At 50.9% G+C, this 14091-nt stretch overlaps 4 protein-coding genes across 4 annotated transcripts; 3 read left to right on the forward strand and 1 right to left on the reverse strand.

Moving 5' to 3' along the window:
• Nucleotides 1-1304: 1304 nt before the first annotated feature.
• Nucleotides 1305-4940, reverse strand: PSV08DRAFT_371071 (nitrogen permease regulator of amino acid transport activity 3-domain-containing protein; the record flags this gene model as incomplete). Its single annotated transcript, XM_014227372.2, has 3 exons — nucleotides 1305-1410; nucleotides 1512-1626; nucleotides 2471-4940. The coding sequence occupies 3 exons, from the start codon at nucleotides 4938-4940 to the stop codon at nucleotides 1305-1307; spliced, it is 2691 nt and encodes an 896-aa protein (XP_014082847.1).
• A 988-nt stretch (nucleotides 4941-5928) lies between these two features.
• On the forward strand, nucleotides 5929-9513 carry PSV08DRAFT_223109 (cytochrome P450; the record flags this gene model as incomplete). Its single annotated transcript, XM_014227371.1, has 4 exons — nucleotides 5929-6040; nucleotides 6235-6875; nucleotides 6927-7253; nucleotides 7312-9513. 4 exons carry the CDS (start codon nucleotides 5929-5931, stop codon nucleotides 9433-9435), a joined length of 3204 nt encoding a protein of 1067 aa, XP_014082846.1. The 3' UTR covers nucleotides 9436-9513.
• A 562-nt stretch (nucleotides 9514-10075) lies between these two features.
• Nucleotides 10076-12361, forward strand: PSV08DRAFT_223114 (uncharacterized protein; the record flags this gene model as incomplete). Its single annotated transcript, XM_014227370.2, has 4 exons — nucleotides 10076-10560; nucleotides 10616-11440; nucleotides 11501-11961; nucleotides 12040-12361. The coding sequence occupies 4 exons, from the start codon at nucleotides 10076-10078 to the stop codon at nucleotides 12345-12347; spliced, it is 2079 nt and encodes a 692-aa protein (XP_014082845.1). The 3' UTR covers nucleotides 12348-12361.
• A 518-nt stretch (nucleotides 12362-12879) lies between these two features.
• PSV08DRAFT_371098 (ClpP/crotonase-like domain-containing protein) lies at nucleotides 12880-13766 on the forward strand (the record flags this gene model as incomplete). The annotated part of the gene is made up of 2 exons (XM_014227369.1): nucleotides 12880-13085; nucleotides 13139-13766. The coding sequence occupies 2 exons, from the start codon at nucleotides 12880-12882 to the stop codon at nucleotides 13764-13766; spliced, it is 834 nt and encodes a 277-aa protein (XP_014082844.1).
• Nucleotides 13767-14091: the final 325 nt, after the last annotated feature.

A 14091-nucleotide genomic window follows, 5' to 3' on the forward strand; every position in this document is an offset into this window, starting at 1 on the left:
CGACTCAGGCACCACACTTTCTCACTTTAAGAAAGGAATCTAACTAACCGTCGATTTCGTCTTTCATAAATACATGTGCGAAACCACATATTAACTATACCAACCCTAAACGCTCGTCTGTCTTTGACGCCATTAATCTCCTCACGAACCCTTGCCCACCCTCCTCCACAGCATACGCACCGTGCACCCACGCACCCTTCCCCCCCCCCGTCGCGCCATCGAACTTTCCCAAGAAAGAGGGGTGCGTAACGCAACACGAAAAAATTTGGCATCTGACAAGATGCTGTAGTAGGGAAAGCAAAGGGTGTGTGTGGGGAGGGGGAGGGGGTGGAATGCCGATCACTGCTTGGAACCTTGTGTCAGCATTTCTCCTCTTCCCATGCTAGGATGCTCTGTACAACGGTCGCGCACTGAGGGCGATCGACAGAAACAGGTTCCTGGATCTGTTTTTTTGTTTTGCGCGGGGTTAGGAAGAAGAGGGAGAGACATGTCTCGGTTGCGCCGGCAAGCGTTATGTGGCTTTTCTGGTTGCTAACTAAAGATGGTTTACGATGTTCATGTTGTGGGTGTGGATTGGAATGTGGGAATGGTGTATGTATGCGGGTTTGTGGATATTTTTCATGCATGCTACATGTCAGGCTGATACTAGGATGATAGTAAATGGTGGTTAGATCCGGTAATAACTATTTTCAAGGGAGTTGAGGAGAAAAAGATAGAGGAGAAAAGAGAGAGATGTGACTGTACAGGATTAGAAACCCCGCCTTCTCACATCCCCCTCCCTCCCAATCTCCCCACTCACACAAAAGGAAAAAAAGAGGGTGCCTCAAGAAAAAGCAGTCATATGGCCTTGGGATTGCGTGCTGTTTCTCCACCCGTCGTGGCGCATATGATCATAGCCCATCCTTTCAAATGTTTTGCAAGCATCCTAGGTGCACCAAGCTGGGGCTATCTGTAGGTCTAAGTGTACTTTCCCTGCTTGCTTCTGTTGCATGCAACCCTGGTTCCATGTCCGTCGTCAGCCATTTCAATTCAGTTCCCATGCCCCCATTTTCGACCCATGTGGTGTCTCATGCCTCGCGCCCTGGCATGCATGCCGTCTTGTCAATGTAACCTGTCACGGCTGCTGAGCAGCTGCATGAATGCGCATGGCGGGTCTCAGCCGGTGGCGAATACGGCCCGCCAAGTCGAAGAGGTAGCGAGGGAATAGCAGTGGGGTTCGTATGGCGGCTCGGCTATTCACATGCTATGGGATTTGCTGAACAGGCCGCATGAAACCTTGACATCTATTGATTCGCTGATCCTGTTTACGCTCCCCGGGTCTTGCTTTGATCTTGGGACTGCGATGTTTGAAGGTTTTCGCTGTCGTCACCAAATCCCAGATTCTTGAAGGAATCGGGTGCCATGAGATTCCTGTTATCACGACAGATATGAGCCCAGTCCTTTTTTTTCTATAAAATTGTCTATTGTAGCCCAATAGGGTTGTTGTAGAGCCGGCGGGGCAGTCTACGTACCGGTCCATACGACAAGAAAGGTATGACTTGGAAAGGTCGCGGCATTCGGGGTCGTTGCTTCCCCGGTGGGACTTGATGCATCGTAGATATGACATCATGACGCTTTTACATTCCCCTGGGCAAATTGTCAGCGCCTGAAGTTGGATACGCAGACGGTAGGCAGTGTCGAGCAAGCAAGCCGGAATATTAAGGGAGCGGTCATAGCAAAACGTACCGTCATGGTCAAGAGGAAATGAGCCACGTTCGGGCCTACATGCTTCTGGTTAGCCAAAGAACTGTACAATTAAGTCATGTAAGAGCAGTCTCCTGTCGGCTTCCTTGCCGCTGTAATATGCGACAGGCGCATTGAGGTGCACTTACGGGTTCGGCTTCTGGACTTTTTGTCCCAAGCCCGCTCCACCGAGATTACTCATAGTAGCGACGTGATTGTTTAGGGAAAACAATCAGCTAGATGTCAAATGTATCCGGTACACTACAAAGACGTAGGAACGGCGCAGATAGATGTGTATTTTGTGATGGAGTGAGCTTTGGATAAACTTAGTAGCGCAATTGACTGGTCGCTGGCCTGTGCGTTGCAACACTTGAAACCTCGGGATGACGTGCATTGCGCATTCGGGCCGCATGAAAGGTCTACACTCTCAATCAGCCTCTAAAATGTTTATATTACCAATTCCCAAGAACTGGATCTACAGCTTCACGTTTGTAACTCTACAATTCATGTATGCCACAGGTTCCAAAGTATACAAAACGTTATCTGCTATGTATTCCAACACCCATTTGGTGATTAGATACAACAAAATAGTATGAAGAAACGGGTAACGCTTTGATCGAGAACAACTCATCTTACCAATGCCGTGTGATAACCAGCCATCCTCTCTCCTTAACAGCATTGAATAGTGCCGCTACTCTTTTCCGTTTAATACCTTCCCTGGCTGACACGTCCTCAATCGCATGCTTACCATCCAAATGCCTCAAGAGCATTGGCCAGCTTTCCCTTAGCTCTTTTCCTGTTATGCCACCCAGTCCACCGTCGGCATTCTTAGGAGGGCTTGGATTTGCAGACTCAATCCCAGTTTCTTCAAAAGTCTGCGCAATCTTGTCCAGCCATCGGGCCTCAAGAGAAGATGCTTTTTGAGGCGAGAGAATAGTGGTGTGGGTAAAGGACGAGGGATCTAACGGCGGCGGTTTTTCTAGGGGAGAGGTCGGAGAGACGATGGAATTGCGAGATGGAGAGGGAGAAGTAGGCTTCAAGTGCAGTGGCGAGGGTCGATGCGGCCTGACGTCTCGAAGACCAATGTGGGATGGTGATTCGGCCCGTTGGGGATTGAGCGCAATTGTTGTTCGTTGACTAGTCGTGCTTCCGGCATCCGAGCCTGTGCGCGCAGAAGAGCTGCGTGTCATTGCTGTGGACGAAAGTCGTGGGCTCAGAATTGTGCTCGTTTCCATTTCGTCCTCTCCATCCCTTCTAGTGCGTCGTAACGGTGACGATGTCCTCGCAGAGCTCAAAGACAGTAAACTGTTACGTTTGTTAGAAAGCAAGCTATCGGCGTTTGATTCATTGTCTCCAAGTAATTCTTTGCGCGCCTCTTCCGCCTTTTTGATGCGCTCCTCGCGATCCATTTCCGTAGCGACTTTAGCTTTGATCTCCGGTGTTACACGCACCCAGGCAAAGGTACGTAATTGTGTCACCCAGCCACCTCGCATCAGCCAAGCTAGAATCTCCATATAGGCGTCGCGGTGTTCAGCTGTTGGAATGAAACTTCTATACGGCCGGGGTGTACCAGAAAGCATACTCAATATCTTTGGCAAAGTAGGCAAGGTAGGAAAGCGTTGTGAATAGACAGCAATGGCGGCGGGCAGAACCGTCATGTCGGCGTTTGGACTGACAATATATGTATCGCGCGGTGACAGGGGTGCGATGAGGCGCGCCCGCCGCCAATAGACGAGATGGCTCGCTATATACTCCATGTCGTGGGCTGAAATGTTGTGTCTTTTGGAGATTTTCAAAAGTGACTTGGTGGGTATGATGTTACGAATGTAGAAGGCTATAGCAGCAGCGTTGCCTGATGCATCTCCACCGAGGTCTTTGATCAATACCTCTGCATCTTCAAGGAGCAGCAAGGCAGCATGTTGTGTCATGGGCGCTTCATCATCCTCGAGGACAACATTCGACGTTGTCAGCCATAAGCCCGGCATTTGTGGTTCCATAGCGTTGGGCAGATATGGTGTGGAGTCTGCTTGAGGTATCTGAAACGACGTGTTAAAGGTAGCATCGAAGTGGATATGCGCAATCTTGTCATGCGATATTGCATCAAACATGATTGCGATGGACTTGGCAAGAGGCGATGTGTTGACAATCTTGCGCCATGTTTCTGTAAGAGACTGGTTGGTTTCCTTTGCTCGCTGTTTGATGTCGATGATGCGCTTCGACTCTTTCCACACATACTGGAAGCGCGCCTCTTCGTACTTGAGCGCCTTTGCGTATTTGCGCGTGACGTTGTCATACATTTCCTTGACACGCTGTTGATACTCTAAGACGGGAGGATTCAGCACGAAGACAACATTGAACATGGTCATGTCGGGGTTATTGTCGTGGGTAGTCGAGTTGCTTCGAGTATCGGACCCAGCTTCTGACGGGGCTGCGGATGGTCCACTAGACATGGAGTCATGCCCGTAACCAGGCTCGAAGCCCTCTGGGTATCTAAACGGCTCAGGAGCTGGCTTTGGGGGTGGTTCAGGAGAATCAGCGCCATCGTCATCATCATCGTCGGCAGCTGCGGTGGGCAGGTTCTTTGCCAGATGGATGTCCTCTAGTTTCTCCTTGTCGGATCGCTTCTTCTTTTTTCGTTTGAGTTTCCTCCAGAGCCCATCCTCTCTTACAAACATGGGCGCGCCGACGAAGACGATGCTCTCAACGCCCAATTCGAAGCGCCGCTTGTTGTAGTCCTTGCTGGGGCTCAGCATCTTCTCGAGTGCGTCTGTCTTGAAGCCCAAAACAGTGTCCCAATCATGGTCGCCTCCCCTTCCCCTGCGTTCTCTACTGCTGTTGTCGTCATCTTGGTCGGCGTCTTCCTCGTCAATGGTCTCCTGCTTGCCCCATACGCCAGCGCCAAGCTTGGACCTGTCGCTCACTCGGCCGGTCAAGATTCTTCCGGATCCTCGGCCGCCACTCGTACGACTCCCTATTTCGACATCGTTATCGTCGTCCGAGTCAGTGCTGCTGTCCCAGTCACTATCTGAGCTGCGCGACTCGCCGCTCACTGTCGACGCGTCGTGACGGAACCAGGCCGGGTCTTTGGCAGCTGCAAGAGCGGCTGCCGATGGCGACAGTGGAGGATAGTGGAAGACGAGACGAGGCCCTAGCGAGCGCGACTTGGTGACGAGGAGGATGGCATGGAGGTTGGACGCTGGCGGCAATGGGACAGCCATTGGGGGAGTTGGAGATGGGCAAGTGCAGCATGCGGGGAAGGAAGCTGCGGAGGGCGTCCGGGAGATCTAGCCCGAACCAGCATGGTCCTTTCACCGTCGCATGTCCTATGCTGCCATTGGCCGGGGTCACGGGCCCGGAAGACACCACCCGCCCACTGCCCGCTCAACAGCATACTACTACACACAGAGTACCATGGCCGATGGGCGTGTCAAGATGAAACCAAGCGGCCGAAGTGTCCACAGTTTGAGGCGTCCGACTGCCAAGATGTCTGGCTCCGACAGCACGCACAGGCACACGCAGACGATTCCTTCATCTCAACCTCGGCACATCGGTGCCAGCGGAGCCTCCGACCCTACATCGTCGGCGTGGCTACAGTTGCTCGAATAAGACATGTGCATGGCCACACCAGCAATGACATGGGCCAATGTCTACGCGAGACTTGCGCTGGCATGGCGTCAGGATCGGCATGTCCCTCTTTTTCTCCGCCCCGACATTGACCTTGTCTCATTCTCTCCAAGCACTTTGACTTCCCAAAACACCCTTCTGCGCTGTACCATGGTGACAATTGGACCCCGGCCATCAATCCATTCTGATTTTATACCACTTTTCGCATTGACTCCATCACGGCCGAGCCATTTCTTGCATGTGGCGCCCCACCTTTAGCGCACAGTCGGAGCACCGCCCTAGTCAGAAACAACGAATCACCGTGCTCGACTTTCTCCTTGACGACCGAGGCATCTTTCTCACGCATCAATAGGTCCCAACATAGGAGAAGGCACCACTTGGAACGCATAGAGAACCTAGCCACGTCCCAGCGCGTCATCTGGCAAACGACGTGCTGTAACGGAGATTTTTTTCTTCTCATCTTCATCCGTCCTATATAAGAGCATACTGTTCACAGCACATCCTGCACACTTGTAACCATACCTTTTGTTTCATTCTAGATTCTTTACCTTTTCACTGCATTGCCGTTTTCGTGTCGCTGAAATGGAGCTTGAGCCAATCCCAGGCCCTCCTGGCCTGCCCATTGTTGGCAACATTGCAGATATCGACGCAAACTGCCCCATACAGTCAATGTGCAACTTGACCTTGAAATATGGTAAGTGGCATCCCATACATCTTCCCACAGTTTTCCAATGCACGCCCAATGTCAACCATGGGCAAACCAAAAAAATCCAAGGAAACCTTGAACTTGTTTCAAATTCCCAAACTCCATGCAACGCTGCATCAACCGTACCAGATTGTGACAGGGTATTGCTATCTAATTTACAAAAAGACCACTGATCATTCCAGGCCCGGTATGGAAGTTTTGGCTGGGTGGCGAGCGAATCGTTGTTGCCGATCAGCGCCATATGCACGAAATTTGCGATGAGGAACGTTTTTCAAAAATCATTGCAGCTTCTCTAGATCAGGTCCGCAATGGTGTTCACGATGGACTCTTCACAGCATATGGACCGCAAGAGAAGAACTGGGGTATTGCACATCGCATACTGATGCCCCAGCTTGGTCCACTCGCTATCCGCAACATGTTCGACGAGATGCACGATATTGCCTCTCAGTTGGTGATGAAGTGGGCGAGACATGGACCCGAAAATGTCATAAACGTCACTGACGACTTTACACGGCTAACACTGGATACCATTGCTCTGTGTGCAATGGACTATCGCTTCAATTCATATTACTCTGAACGTATGCATCCTTTCGTCGATGCCATGGCCGACTTTTTGAGAACCAGTGGCGACCGGGCGCGAAGGGATCCCATCTCTCAAATGTTCTATGGTGCAGAGACCCAGAAGTACTGGAGAGACATAGAATTGCTGCGCAAGACTAGTCTGGAAGTCATTGAGACAAGGAGAGAAAACCCCACCGACAAGAAAGATCTGCTCAACGGTATGCTCAGTGGTGTGGACCCAAAGACGGGTGAGAAAATGAGTGTATGTCAACCATTCCTTGCTTCTCTCGGAAACTCTCGCTAACATCCACAGGATGATAACGTCATTGACAACATGATAACTTTCTTGATTGCTGGTCACGAAACTACATCAGGTTTGCTTTCTTTCACATTTTATTTCCTGCTGAAGAACCCACAAGCCTACGAAAAGGCTCAGCAAGAGGTGGACGACGTCATTGGTAAGGGTCCAATCACAGTCGAGCATTTGTCACGGATCCCATACCTTAACGCGGTGCTCCGAGAAAGTCTGCGCCTACAGCCGACCGCTCCTTCCTTCGGAATCACTGCCAAGGAAGACACTACTATTGGAGGCAAATATGCCATCAAAGCCGGTGTTCCCATAGTCACACTTCTCGCTATGGTAAGACAGTTTTGCCAATCCGTGGCCGTATCAAAACAACTAATCTCTCTTGTGTTAGTTACATCGTGATCCTGCTGTCTACGGCGAAGATGCCGAGGAGTTCCGCCCAGAACGAATGCTGGATGAAGAATTCGAACGACGCAACAAAGAGTTTCCCGACTGCTGGAAGCCCTTCGGTAACGGCATGCGCGCTTGCATCGGCAGGCCATTCGCTTGGCAAGAAGCTCTCTTGGTGCTTGCTATTCTTTTGCAGAATTTCAACTTCACAATGGATGACTCGTCGTATCAACTCCAGATCAAGCAGACGCTCACCATCAAGCCAAAAGACTTTTATATGCATGCACATCTCCGCAGCGGCATATCCCCCACCTCACTTGAACGATCTCTGGCTTCGTCAAGCATCAATGAACCAGCCCTAGCCAAGGGTGGGCCTGTCAAAAAAGCCGCAACCAGCAACGGGAAGCCTATGGCTATCTATTATGGGTCCAACACTGGAACTTGCGAAGCACTTGCAAATCGACTAGCTAGCGATGCTGCAAACCATGGCTTCAAGGTAGATGTGGTGAACACATTGGACACTGCCCGCGAGAACCTTCCTACCGACAAACCTGTCGTTATTGTGACCCCATCTTACGAAGGAGCGCCCGCTGATAATGCCGCGCACTTTGTCAACTGGGTGGGCACGCTCAAAGAAAAAGAGCTCGAGAATGTCTCGTACGCCGTTTTCGGATGCGGCCACCGCGATTGGGCAAAGACTTTCCACAAGGTTCCAAAGTACCTTGATGCTACCTTGGAGGAGCGAGGTGCTACCAGACTGGTGCCAATGGGTACTACTGACGTTGCAGCTGGTGACATCTTCACCGATTTTGAGACATGGGAGGACCAAGTTTTGTGGCCTGCCTTGCGCGAAAAGTACGGTTCTACAGAGGCAGATGCAGAGAGCTCCTTGGAGACGACGCTGGATGTCGAGGTCACCGCACCAAGATCATCCACGCTGCGCCAAGATGTTCGTGAGGCTCGCGTTGAGGAGGTCGAGGTTCTTTCCAGCTCTGATGCCACAGAGAAAAGGCACATTGAGATCAGTCTGCCGTCTGATATGACGTACTCTGCAGGCGATTATCTAGCCGTCTTACCCCTCAACCCCAAGGAGAACATCCATCGCGCGATGAGATACTTTGGTCTCACTTGGGACTCAATGCTCACAATCAACTCCGCTGGTCCTACTATCCTCCCAACCGATACTCCCATTAGCGCCACTGATGTTTTCGGGGCATATGTTGAACTTGCGCAACCCGCCAGCAAACGCAATGTCCAAGCCCTCCTCGAGAGCACCCGGGACGATGCCGAGAAGAAGGAGCTCACTCGTCTTGCAGAAGAAGCCTTTAGCTCGGAGATCACTGCAAAGCGAGTTTCGGTGCTAGATCTCCTGGAGCGCTTCCCATCCACGAAGCTTCCCCTGGGTATCTTCCTCAAGATGTTACCGCCTATGCGTGTTCGACAATACTCCATTTCGTCTTCACCACTGTGGAACCCGAACCACGTCACATTGACATACTCGGTGGTCGACCAGCCAGCCCTTAGCGGACACGGACGGTATGTGGGTGTAGCAACAAACTACCTCGCCAACCTCGTGCCTGGGGACAAACTCCATGTCAACGTACGCTCTTCGCATCAGGCTTTCCATCTCCCCAAAGACTCACAGAATGTTCCCGTTATCATGATCGCCGCTGGAACGGGTCTGGCGCCCTTCCGAGGTTTCATCCAGGAACGTGCTGCTCAAGCGGCAGCAGGCCGCAAGCTGGCTCCTGCCATTCTGTTTTACGGTTGTCACTCACCTTCCATTGACCTGATATACAGCGACTTGCTCAAGCGCTGGGAAGACATGGGTGCAGTCTCTCTTCGCCTGGCCTTCTCAAGGCAACCCGAAGAGACACACGGCTGCAAACACGTCCAGGACCGTATCTATCACGATCGCGCAGAAGTCGTCAAACTCTTCGATGCTGGTGCCAAGGTATTCGTATGCGGGTCTCGTGGTGTTGGTGACGGAGTTCAGGAGACACTGATCAAGATTGCAAAGGAGACGATTCGAGAGAAGGAAAATAGAGATGTGGATGATACAAAGGCCAAGGAGTGGTTCGAGGGGCTGCGCAATGAAAGATTTGCAACGGATGTGTTTGATTAAGCTAGTGGAGGTTGAAAAATTACTCAATCATCAGTTTCTGTTGATATTGTAATATAAACTGAATCGATAAAGATTTGGAAATAATAAGTGTGTATGGCCTATCGTGTCCTTTGGTCCTACCATATCCCTTTCCTAATAGCAACATGAAGCCTCCTTTGTCATTTGACTCAAGCATTTCTACTCCTTAGCTGTAAATCGTTGCAAACATTTTTCCAGACTATTACGTGCATCTACAACTACAAAGTACACGCGCAACATAGTCACAGAAGGCGGTGTAGGTACGTGTCAGGTAGTTCAATGCGGCTGTGAAAAGGTCGTCGCTTTGGTCTTTTAGCAATTGAGCACTGAAGCGTGTCTTGTTGCAGCTTGCATTAGCTGCATCTTCCCAATAGAGAGCAACCAATTACAAGCGAGCAGTGGCCTTGTGGCGTCAACTGGCGCCCAATTACTAGTTGCCATCATGAGCGCTCATGACTATCAGCCGCACGCCATGGCGCGAGGTTGGACAGCTTGGAGCCTACATGCATCGTGGCATTGCATATATCTTGCAATGGCGCACAAAATTCCGTCCTCGCATTTCTGTACTACGTTCAATTCCATCTCAAGCTTCTTCTATGATGCTACTATGTACCAAGTGCATATGTCGAAGCGACCAGAGGCGCAACTGCAGCCTTTCCTAACACACAACGGGAACAACGTCGACGGGACGACTCAAGAGCGAAAAGAGACACAGAAATGGCGGCAGAGCTTGTATCTGTTCATACTACTGGGACTTGCAGTACTCTGTATCAACACTGCCTTCCTAGTGTGGGCACTGCGTACCAAAGGTGCGACGAACGGTGTTGGCATACTCTACGAAGCGACATGTGATTACACCAAGAAGGTTAACATTGGCGTACATTTGCTCATCAACATTTTGAGCACCGCAATTCTAGGTGCGAGTAATTATTGCATGCAATGTCTTTCAGCTCCCACCCGATCCGAAGTCGAAGATGCACATCGAAAAGGAAACTGGCTCGACGTCGGCATACCCAGCATGGGAAACATCATGTCTTCCAGTTTTGGGGCGCGCAAGAAGGTTTGCTGGTGGATACTGGGTCTTTCTTCGTTTCCATTGCATCTCTGGTAAGCAGTATCGATGATGATCGAACTCGTCAACGTGCACACTAACGCTTGATAGCTACAACTCGGTAGTCTTCATGTCCACCTCCGCCCAGACATACGGGGTCATCGAATTCGGCCCTGAGACAAAGGCTGCGATAGAGAATGGGACCTTTAACGGCACAATGAACACTACCAGTGCAGGCGGTTATATCAGCAACCCGTACATCAACGGCCAACTGTACGCAGAGGCTTTCAAAGCCGGCCGGCTTGAGAACCTTACGCTGCGCGAATGCATCGATGCTTACAGTGCCACTTTCCAGTCAGCCAGAGGCAATGTTTTCCTCGTCATTGACGAAGGTGTTATGGGACCCGACGAGATTTACGGCGCATTCAACTACATTGAACGCACGGGTACTTGCTCGGCAGACACAGGCACGTCATGGATCTACAGACAGTTTGAAGGGGAAGCCGGTTCGTGTTTCCAGCAGCAAGCGGGTCGCTTCCTGCCTCGGCTCCAGGAAGATCCGTCAATGTGGGCACCGTTTGCTGGTCACCGCGTGCGAAGTTGCCTCAGCGAGGCCACGGGGCCGACATGCAAGTTGAGCTTCAGTGTTCACCTGATGCTGATAGTCATTGCGTTTAATGTGGTGAAGATAGCTGCTATTCTTACCGGTCTCTTCACTCTTCGCAACGACCCGATGTTAACGGTTGGAGATGCGGTGGCATCGTTTCTTCGCGAGCCAGACACGATAGCCCACAACATGTGTCTTGTATCTCAGCAAGACATTCATACTGCGAGAAAGGCGTGGCCAGCACAGCAGCAACCGAGAACATTCACAATGAAATCGGGCAGATGGTCTTCAGCAGTCAAGAGAGGAAAGCGATGGACCGTTCGTCTGGCGTAAGCATCTATTCCTCCTTCACCAACATACTGCTACTTGCCCCACTAACTCCGCACCAGCCTATTCACAGGCATTAGCGTACTCATCTTCCTCTTCTTCTACGCCTACATCTCAATCCGAGGCGACAACAGTCTCCGCAGCATCCTCGGCATCGGCCTCGGCAACGTCGATCCACGCACCATCGTGCAAGACGGCACCGCCTCGTCCGGCCTCCTCGGCGTCTTCTCAAACGTCTTTGTAGCAAACAGTCCCCAAGTAATCATCTCCCTCATCTACTTCTCCTACAACGCAGCTATCACGTCGATGCTCCTTGGAGACGAGTGGTCCGCCTTCTTCAACCGCTACAAGCCACTTCGCGTTTCGACGAGTCGGCGCGGACACCAGCGCAGTACGTATTTCCTGCAGCTTCCGTATCGTTATGCGTTGCCGCTCTTGGGTTTCTCGACGCTACTGCACTGGCTGGCGTCGCAAAGCTTGTTTGTGGTCTCGGTAGAGTTGTATAATATGTATGGTGAGCATAGTACGGTTGGAGGATGCCAACACTGGGATCCCGAGTTCCTTCTACCAAATGGCAATACCTACAGTGGTAGCTGTGGAGAGGATTTCATATCTCTCTCGTTTTCGCCACTAGGCATCCTGCTTTCCTTTGTTGTCGCTGTTGTTTTGGCGATTGGCATGTTCATTTTGGGTAGGAAGAAGCTGAGTCCTGCTCCATTGGTGGGGTCTTGCAGTGCGGCGATCGCCGCATCTTGTTTTGCAAGGCCGTATGAAGTTGCTCCCTGGGAGAAGGAACTCAAGTGGGGTGCGTTCATGTTGCATGGCGATGAACAGTATTTTGGTATGCCGCACTGCGGTCTCTCGAGTATCGAGGTTTCGCAACCTATCTCTGGACAGCAGTACGCCTAGCGCTCATTTGGATGTTATGACATATGTTTAGGAGACTTTGAACCCCCCATTTTTCTATTCGGAGACATCTGAAATAGACTACGATTTTCTTCTTCATGTTGAAAGAGTAAATAGGCTTGCGTGAGGACAGGTTGAAAAGTTTGTTGATACTTCAGAGAGAACAGTTCTTTCAGGGGAAGGTGATTGCTCAGAAACCAAAGAGACAGTACGGGGAAGTTTCCAAGAATTTTTCGGGCCCACAGCACTTTGGGGAGGGTGCTCGGTGGGTTGGTGATGTTATTGTTCGAGTGCAGTCGTCGGCCCGACCAAAATTGTTACTACATTTGTTACCGGGGCACCGAAGGGGAAAATGCCGAACTATTAAAACTCCGGTGTCGATTATGTAGCAGGGAGAACAAACTTACCGCAAGTAATATTACACATTTCTGGATCTTTGAAAATGTTTGACCTGAGATCGGTTGTCGTTTCCTTGACACTCATTTAAAAAACTACCAATGATAATGATTATCAAAAAGAGTTTTTAAGAACCACCATGTCTGATCCACCCGAAGCACCAGACTCATGGATCACCGTGGAATACCTAGGTAGAATCGCCATTCTCACCATCAACCGCCCCCAAAAGCTCGGAGCTCTAACAAAAGACGGGTTCTACCTCTTGACCCAGCGGCTGCGAGAAATAGACACACACGACGAAGTCTTCATCACCATTCTCACAGGAACGGGCAGATTCTTCAGCGCGTAAGTCTCAATCATCTCTTCATCCTCACGCCCCGCTCACTCAAACCACGCAGTGGAGTAGACATCTCAACCAGCAATGCCATCGATCCCGGCACAGACATCTGGCGCGAATCCCTCAGGGAAACGGTATCCTACACCCTCAACTCTACCGAAGCTTTTTATACGCATTCGAAAATTCTTGTGACGGCGCTGAATGGCCCTGTTGTAGGCATCGCAGCGGCACTGGTTTCGTTTTCTGATTTCATCTTTTGCGCTCCCCACGCCTACCTCCTCACACCTTTTACGAGCCTCGGGCTCATCGCTGAAGGCGGTGCTTCAGTGGGGTTTGTGAGGCGGATGGGGGTGAGTAAGGCGACAGAGGCGCTTCTTACGAGTCGAAAGATTTTGGCGGATGATCTTGTTGCGTGTGGGTTTGTCAACAAAGTCTTTGAGGATTGCGCTGAGGGCGAGGATGAGAAGCTCAGGGAGCGAGTGATTGCGCATGTTGATGATACCCTAGGTCCGCATCTGGTGGGCTCGAGTTTGCTTGAGACGAAGAAGCTTCTCATGCTGTCGATGAAGCAGCAGGTTGATCAGAGTGTGGTGGCTGAGTTGATGGGGGGGTTGAAAAGACAGGCGTTGGGGATTCCGCAGAGGGAGTTTGAGAAGATTAGGACGGGGGAGAAGAGACATAAGTTGTAACGACGGCAAAGTAGATTGGGCAAATGCATGTGCGATCATGCATGCAAGTCTGGTTATCTATGTCTCCATTTTTTTCTTTTTAGCAAGAAGTGAAAGTCGCCCATAACTCTCGGTAGGCGCTTTGAATGTAAGAGGACTTTGCTCCACGCTACATACTACTCTGCGGCCCGACATTGCCCACAAAATGCTACTACTACCGGCTCATCGCTCGACGGCCCGAGCGGCCCTTGCAGACGCAATCGTCGACGCTATTGATCCCACAGACCAAAGGCTCGATATAGCGCTGGAGCTAGCGCAGAAGCGAGCAATCAGGGCTAAGACGCGT

This window comes from Bipolaris maydis (assembly GCF_028858645.1).
Source record: "Bipolaris maydis strain C4 unplaced genomic scaffold PSV08scaffold_7, whole genome shotgun sequence".
Taxonomy (NCBI): Eukaryota; Fungi; Ascomycota; class Dothideomycetes; order Pleosporales; family Pleosporaceae; genus Bipolaris; species Bipolaris maydis.